We start from the raw sequence: 8,754 nt of genomic DNA on the forward strand, positions 1-8,754 counted from the left end.
TTTTGGTGAGATCAGACATCAATCTGTTGTTCTGGTTTTTTTTGAGGCACCTGGCCATTAGCAACTTCCTTCCATATGGAGGACAGTTTCACTTTGTTCTGTGATAGAAACCTGAACTCTTGACCTAGGGCCAGACTTGGCAGTGAAGTGATGAGTGAAGCTGTGCATTTCAGACAGATGTGTCTACTGCATGTTCACAGAGTACTTGGTGACATCACCACAATATCAGTTTAAGACACTTACCTTATTTTTATCAGTTAAGCCAAAGATTATCTGAATTTTTGACTCATGGTAACTATACTCCAAGTGATGATTCATAAATGAAATGTCCTGCTCTAAATATTAGATTTGTATCTTTCCTGAAAGTATGGACCAATTTGCTGCTCATAAACAAGCTCCCTCCCAAGTAGTTGGGTTTCTTCAGGAAATAATTGTATAAACCCAGAAAGAACTTGGTGTATGCAGAATTAGAACAAAGGACTAAGTTATTTTTATCAATCTTCACAAATTCAATTAAGTTATCCTCTGTCTTATAAAAATATTTCTAATGAAAGAACTAACACTGGAACAATCACTCTACAAATAAGGAAGCCTATTTCCATGGGAAACACTGTTATACAGGACCATTATTATTTTATGTCTTGCTTTCCCAAAGTCTTATTTGAACCATAGACTTTTGTGTGTCATTAAATTAATATTTCTATGCATTGCTATAATTTTCACCTTCTTACTCAATTTACATTATTTGTAATGAAAAAGGCACCCTGATTTACATGTGTAACAAATGATTGTTTTTAATTAAAGAGAGTGGAGTGTCTGGTCTTTTGGCGGACATTTACTCAATTGTTGCAATTTATTTTGACCTATATCAAACATCAACTGTGTTATTAAACATCATACTAGCCCTGAAATTTATATATAAGCATGACCCTTGACCTCAAGGATCTTATAATCAGAGAGAGAGACAGGTAATCTATAGATTCACAGATGTATGCATAATTAGTATAATGTTCATGCTGCCATGATACTTGATAGTCCAGAGAGGGGACAATTATCCCAATCTTTTGGGAAATGTAAAGAAAACCTTCTTGATCTTTCCTGGTAGAAATGACACATAAGCTGAGTGTTCAGGATGGGTGAAATTTAGCTTGGGTGAGAAGAGTGGATAGAGTGTTCAGGCAGAGGAAGTCAGCATGAAAAGCTTTGAGGTACAACTCTGGCCAGGTGGCTCAGTTGGTTGGAGCATCATCCTGTATGCCAGAAGGTTGCAGATTCAATTCCTGGTCAGGGCTCATACCTGGGTGTGGGTTCAATCCCGGGTCAGGACAGTCAATCAATGTGCCTCTCTCACATCTCTCTCTCTCCCTTACCTCCTCTCTCTAAAATCAATAAAAATACATCCTTGGGCAAAAGAAAATACAAAAAGAGAGAGAGAGAGAGAAAAGCTTTGAGGTACATTGAGGCGACTATAAGAAATTCAGTACCACTAGATAGTAAAGATGAAGCTCTTGAGGTAAATGTAAGCTTTAGTAATAGAGATCCTGTAGTTCTTGTAAGAAAATGGTGGCTTAATGAAGATGGTTTAGAGCAGTGGTTCTCAACCTTTCTAATGCCGCGACCCTTTAATACAGTTCCTCATGTTGTGGTGACCCCCAACCATAAAATTATTTTCATTGCTACTTCATAACTGTAATTTTGCTACTGTTAATGAATCGTGGGCTACTGTGGACAGGTTGAGAACCGCTAGCAGGGTTGCCTAAGACCATCGGAAAACACAGATATTTACATTACGATTCATAACAGTAGCAAAATTACAGTTATGAAGTAGCAACGAAAATAATTTTATGGTTGGGGATCATCATGAGGAACTGTATTAAAGGGTCGCGGCATTAGAAAGGTTGAGAACCACAGGTTTAGAGGGAAATAACTCAAAAGGCAGAGACTTGTAAGAGATATTTACAATTCCTGGACAGGAGAGGTAGAGAATATAAACCAGGCTATGAGAACAGGGACCATTGAGAGAGAAAATTCAAAATACTTTTTAGAGTTGAAAATCAGCCTCACCTGTTATATGCTGCAATGTGTGGAATTGTGCATTTAAGGTTGTTGGAAGGAAGAGAAAAAGTCCAAAATAATTCCTTTTTTTATTGTTTGTTTTTGATGTCTTAATGAGTAGTGATGTCATTAGCTAAGCCTGGGAATACAGAGGAAGAAGAAATCTCAGGGGACTGAGCATGATGAAATTAAGGTTGGATGTGTTGAGTCTGAGGGACACTCAAGAGGAAATGTTCAATTGACCTGGCTGTAGGAGCCTAAAATTCAGAGCATAGTTCACAGGTTGGAAATACGAATGAATAATTCATCATGGTAAATATCAGTTAAAGCCACTCACCTGTTCACTCAAAACTACTTATTGATGACCTCTTATATGTCAAGCTGGTAGTATATCAGTACAAAATCAGATAAAAATACCCACTCTCATGACAGTTATATTCCAGAAGAGGTTATAGCCTGTGAGAACGGATGAAATCATCCAGAGTGGGAATCTGTATATGAACAAATACTGGGCTAAAAGTAGAAACCTGCAGGGCATCAATATGTAAGAGGCACTGCATAAGAAGAACCCACAGAAGTCTGGCCAAGAAGGAAGGAAGACCATAAGCTAAGAGAGTAGTAATATTTAAATTGATAGTGGTTTCCAGATTAAGGCCAGAGAAGAATAGAGATAGGACTGAAGCATGGTTAGCATTATCAAAGTCAACAGTGAATTTTCTGTTTAATTGTGGTAATGTGGGCATGAGTAGATTTCTCTGGAATACAGAGTGAATGGGAGTTGTATCTAACGATAGAGTTCAAGAAGCTTTGCTGAGCAGTGAGGAAAAAGGTATTAATTAATGTAGCGCACAAGCTTAAGGGGAAAGTTTTTAGCAAGAGAAGGATTTTATCATATTGTAGTTTGTCAAAAACTGAAGTCAATAGAGATAGAAAGGTTGCTGAATAGGGGACAAAAGGTGAAGGTTATAGGAGACCAAGTGCTAGGAAGTTAAGTTGCAGAAGAAGTGGTCCTCGTGGACTGTGAAACCTCAGTGAGTCAGAAGTCTGTTTCAGGAGTGAAAGTTGTGATGAATAGAATGGAAGGAGAAAGGTGGCATTAAGGAGCAAAAAACAGGCTCCATAAGTCCATGGTTTGGCTTTCATCAGAAGAGAATGTTTTTACACAATGATTTAGAGCTGGTGTTAGTGAGCTACAGACAAGCCGTCCTCTTTTCTGTGGAGAGAACTTTGGTGGAAACCATATTTCATTCATACAATGTGGACAACTGAGGAAGTACTTGGGGAAGGAAAACAAAAATACATGTAGAGGAGTTGTTTTTTATGTGTTTGGTGTCCAAAGGGTAGAGTGAACAGGCTTTGGAGCGAAGTGAGTGGTTGGAGGATGAATCAACAGAACTAGAAACAGATTTAAAGGAGTATGGAGATAGACATTCAGGAGACATCAGTTAACTGGAGTGGCTTGGTTTTTGAAGCTAGCAACAATGAGATCAGGATTCCACCATGTAAATGTGATGTTGAAATGGAGCTTGATATCTTGGTGTCTGGGAAGTGAACCTGAGCTTGGCTCTGTTTTGGTAGTTAGAGGAGACTGGGCTTTGTTTCTATTAAGTGCCCTAGAATAATTCTTCAGAGTTTACATAGGGATTTTACTGTCTCTTCTGTTTTCACATGAATACTAAAAGCTCCACGGGGTATTTTTAGAAAAATGAAAACTAAAGCCTGAAATAACCCAAGATCACATAGTGAAGGATAGAACTGGAAACCAAATTTGACTTGAGGTTTGGTTTACTTCTTTAAAGATGTTGTTCTCAAGTGATTTTGAGGTGGACAAAAGCTTTTGAGTGGAATCCAACCCCTACTAAGAAAACAGCAAGATTTGTTATTTTCATTTACAAAATCCAGTGCTGACTTATTTGTTATCTTACCTAATGAAAAACATGTAAATTGACCATACCTCCACTATGCCCACAGCCAATCAGAGTGAGTATGCAAATTAACCTAACAAAGATGGCAGTTAATTTGCATATATACCTGAGTCCAGGGAACCTCCTTGCCACCCAGGTCACTCCCAGCTGGCCATCGGGTGGAAGCTTTAGGCTTGGGAAGTAAAGGGGCCGAGCCTGCGATTGGAGGGGCAGTGGGGGAATCCCTTCCCAAGCCTAAAGCCTGGGGCAGAGGCTTTAGGCTTGGGAAGGGGCCAAACCTGCAATGAAGGTGCCGGGGTGGGGGAGAACCCCTTCCCAAGCCTAAAGCCTGGGGTGGAGGGTTTAGGCTTGGGCAGGGGCCGAGCCTGGGATCTGAGGGATGGGGAAAAAAATCAATGGAAACATATCCTCAGGTGAGGATAAAAAGAAAAATAAAGAAAGAAATGCCATATCCTATGAAAGACACATCTTGAAAATGCTTAAAGAAAGTTGTCATTTTTTCATGGTGAAGGGACTGGAGTCTGTGTTGATGGAAATACCTTGGTGGCTGCGGTGACTGGCAGTGGCTGCAGCAGTGGGGTGATGGGGCTGGTGCCTTCCCCTGATCAGCCTGGTCACCTCCCGCAAAGGGGAGCGGGCCTAAGCCATCAGTAGGACATCCCCTGAGGGCTCCCAGTATGTGAGAGGGGGCAGGCTGGGCTGAGGGACTCCTCCCCAGTGCACCAATTTCATGCACCAGGCCTCTAGTTGTTATAAAATGTTTTTAGTTATTCCTCAAAATCATTGATGCTTCCCCTTTCAGAATTATAGATATGAGTGACACATAGAATGAAAATGTACAATGGTATTAATATGTACTTGTTAAATTTCATTACACAGAGGATATTCTACCTTACTGTAGACCTACTTTTCCGACATCCAATAATCCCAGAGATCCTAGTTCTTCAAGCTCAATGTCATCAAGGGGATCAGGAAGCAGACAAAGAGAACAAGCAAATGTAGGTCGAAGAAATATTGCCGAAATGCAAGTTCTTGGAGGATATGAAAGAGGAGAAGATAATAATGAAGAATTAGAGGTATCTATAGCTTTTTTTCATTTCTCAACATTAAACTAGTTATTATATCAGTCTTAAAGCCAGGAGCATCTAGCAGTCTATAGAAATGTTATTTTTTATCACAAACCCTAATGTCAGTGATGCCAGAAACTGTAATTCTGAAAAAATAATTATTTTCTTGAAATGTTTTCCAAAGTTTTAAATGGTAATAATAGTTTCCTTTTAGATCTAGCGTTCACATTCAGACAGGTATTCAGATAAGAAATTTTCATGGCAAGCATGTTCTTGGGAAATAAGAACTATTGATCTAAAAATAATTATAATTCATAGTATTATAGTAAGTTATAAAAACCCAGTAAGGTGACAGTTATATGATGTGAGTGAGGGTATCCTGCCTGTGTTATCTACCACCCTATTGATCACTGGGCTCAACCCAGCTGATTTGGCCCACTATCTTTCACCTTCAGTCCTGACACTGACTTTTCCATATGGAAGAGAACATTTCTTGAGTCAAAGATAAACTTCTTTGTTGCATAGATATCAGACAGAGTTGGCAATAAATCTTATGATATTTAAAATCACCTCCCATTTTAAGATTGTGTTTTCTCCATTTCATAAGAAAGCAAGTTGAGGACAAATTTATATTTTTGCAGATATAGTTGACCCTTGAACAACAGGGCAGTTAGGGACTTCGAACCCTCCTGCCCATGCAGTCAAAAAATGCATGTATAACTTTTGATTCCCTCAAAACTTAGCTACTAATAGCCTATTGTTGACTGGAAGCCTTACCAATAGCATGGACGGTCAATTAACTCATATTTTGTATGCCATATGTATTATAAATTAGACTTTTAGAATAAATTAAGCTGTAGAAAACAAAATGTTATTAAGAAAATCATAAGGAAGAGAAAATACATATTCAGTATTATTGAAAAAAAATCTATGTATACATAGACCCACACAGTTCATACCTGTGTTGTTTAAGGGTCAACTGTATATTTAATCACAAGTATATTGTTAAAGGAGTGTTAAACTGTAACTTCTAATAATACAAAATTAAAAATTGTAAGTAATTATATCTGATTAAATTTCTCATCATGCACAATGTAGTTGGATTTTGAGATTTAGAATAAGACTACTTTCCTCCTGCAAATACTGTTATAGAAGTTGCTATTCAAGTGTTGTGTTGTTGTGTTGTTTTTTAAAGAAGAGACCTTTTGTGGGATGAAGAGAGATGAGTATATAGATGACTCCAATATTTAAGATCAGTAAAAGTTGAGCTATAATGCTGAATTGGGATAGGAGGAGTAGAGAATTCAGCCTATTCCTGCTCCTCTCTCCCCAGCACCACACCCGCAACACAGACACACTGTGTGGAACGCAGTTGGTACTTGTTACAGAACTATTGGATTTGCTTTCAAAACCAATTAAAGTTGACAAATGAATCGGTTGCCATGAGCTCTTTCCAATGTATGCAAGTGAAAGAATGAAAAACTATAAGAATAAAACATGTAAATATAAGGTAATACTCTAAGATTCATTTTCAAACTTAAAAATAACTTATCTCTTACAGGAAACTGAAAGCTGAAGACAACTGGAGAGGCTTGTGAGATCTAATGTGAAAATTGTCACTCAAGATGCCTCATGTCTGATGACACATGACGCCAGATAAAATGTTCAGTGCAATCAGAGTGTACAAATTGTCGTTTTTATTCCTCTTACTGGAATACCATTTTTAAAAATTTTACTGGGGTTTTATTATTGTTGTTTGATCCCTATCCCTATGAGGAATCACCCTATTCCTCTCACTGTTGGAACAAACCATTACACTTACTTCCAGCAAGGGAAGTGTTTGAATTCTTGCTTTGGTCATCAGCCAGCAAAAAGGAACAGAATAGTTCTTTTGCATTTTGCCCCTGAGATATGGCATTGCACTGCTTATATACCAAGCCAATTTATAGCAAAATATTGATCAAAGATACAAAATTGATTAATTAACCTCATGCCAAGGGCTCTGAAGATATAGTCTTTCTATAACCAACTGCTAATGCAAATTAAAACATACTTCATTGTAACATGATTTTAAAATCAGTCTTTCATACCACCCTTTCCTGGGAGAAAATAAAAATATAGCAAATGCAGAACAACCACAATTAATTTGAATGGGGTAGAAACATTGTAAATATATACTCTTTGCAACCCCTGGTGATACTTTTTTTTTTCACTTCATTTCAGTCACTGAAGTATATTCTTATTGGAAATGTTCGTCTTTTCGATAAGTAGGGGGAAGCCAGTTGGATCTCTGATTGTCTAGTCATTGTCATAAGTAAGCCTAGCAAAAACCTTACTCTATTTTTCAATCAAAAACCGATTAAAAATGCATATTACAAACAAATGGATGTTTTTAATGACCAATTGAAGAAGAACATCCCTATCTTAACTGGCCTAAATTTCTTCTGGTAGTGTCAGTTCAACTTTCAGAAGTGCCACTTAAGGAAGTCTGATTTTTGTTTTTGTAATGCACTGTTTTTTAAACTTTTTTTTTTTTTTGGTTTTAAAAGCACAATCACTAAACTTTATTTGTAAACCATTGTAACTATTAACCTTTTTTGTCTTATTGAAAAATAAATGTTGAGAAACGTTTTTAACCTGTTTTGTTAATGCTCTATGTTTGTATTTGGAATATTTGAATGATGACAGATGGTGAAGTAATGTGCGTACTTTATTGTGGGCCATAAACCCAGTGGTTCTTACTTTTCCTGGACTTAAGGAAAAAGAGATTTAAGTTTGTTGTGGCCAATGTTGAAACTTAAAAGATTTCCTTATAAGCTCAAATAGAGGCGTTATGTGCTTTGATTTGCCAAATAATGCTCTCCGACTGTAGATTTTTATGATCCTTTTTTGTCATTATATAAATTTTATTGACTTTATAATTGGTGCTATTTGAAGAAAAAAATGTACACTTATTCCTACACAGGCATCAGGCCTGACCCACTGGAAAACAAAGCCAAACAAAATGGAACCACAAAAAAAGCTGGTATTCACCAAAAACTAAATGTGTTCACTTAGATAATTGAAAAGTTACATTGAAAGGGTGTGCAGTACTAAGGGAACAATCCATGTGATTAATGTTTTCATTATGTTCATGTAAGAAGCCTCTTATTTTTAGCCATAATTTTGCATACTGAAAATCCAGTAATCAAAAAAGTAATTTTGTCACATTATTTATTAAAAATGTTCTCAAATACATCATTCTTTCTTGTGTTGATTTCTTTTTTTTTTCATTGTGTGATCAAATTATTCCATTTAATCACAAGGTGTGCTGTCTTAACATTTCACTACTATATTATCAGACCGTTAAACATTCTGTTTTATGAACAACCAGGTTTTTGTTTTTTTATGGTAAAGAAAAATGCTCCTTTTTTCCCACTGAAATTAAAGATGTAAGATGAATGAAAACCTAAAAGTCATTTGATCAGAGAGGAAGGTTTTAATATTAATGTTGTACTGAAATACTTTTGTATGTGTATCTGAATTTCAGTTAACCTATTTCTAAAATAGGATTTGACTGGGCTAACTCAGATTTGTGAAGTTTGGGCCATTTGTGTTCTGTCAACAAGTAAATTATATAACTACAAAATATTTCTCAGTAACTATCTGCTTTCTTGTTACAAATTCATGTGACATTTTAACAATGCAGTACTTATCACATTATTGTT

The 8,754-nt window shown here is 36.7% G+C and overlaps 1 protein-coding gene across 1 annotated transcript in view; it reads left to right on the top strand.

Annotated features, from left to right (window-relative positions):
* Nucleotides 1–8,284, top strand: part of ROBO1 (roundabout guidance receptor 1) — a 1,264,035-nt gene extending 1,255,751 nt beyond the window's left edge. The window contains exons 30-31 of the mRNA XM_079766678.1: nucleotides 4,860–5,056; nucleotides 6,609–8,284. Of these exons, the coding sequence (XP_079622804.1) occupies nucleotides 4,860–5,056; nucleotides 6,609–6,623 (212 nt within the window). The 3' untranslated portion in view covers nucleotides 6,624–8,284. The remainder of the gene's footprint in view (nucleotides 1–4,859; nucleotides 5,057–6,608) is intronic.
* Nucleotides 8,285–8,754: the final 470 nt, after the last annotated feature.

The sequence above is a fragment of the Cnephaeus nilssonii genome (genome assembly GCF_951640355.1).
Source record: "Cnephaeus nilssonii genome assembly, chromosome: 3".
NCBI lineage: Eukaryota > Metazoa > Chordata > Mammalia > Chiroptera > Vespertilionidae > Cnephaeus > Cnephaeus nilssonii.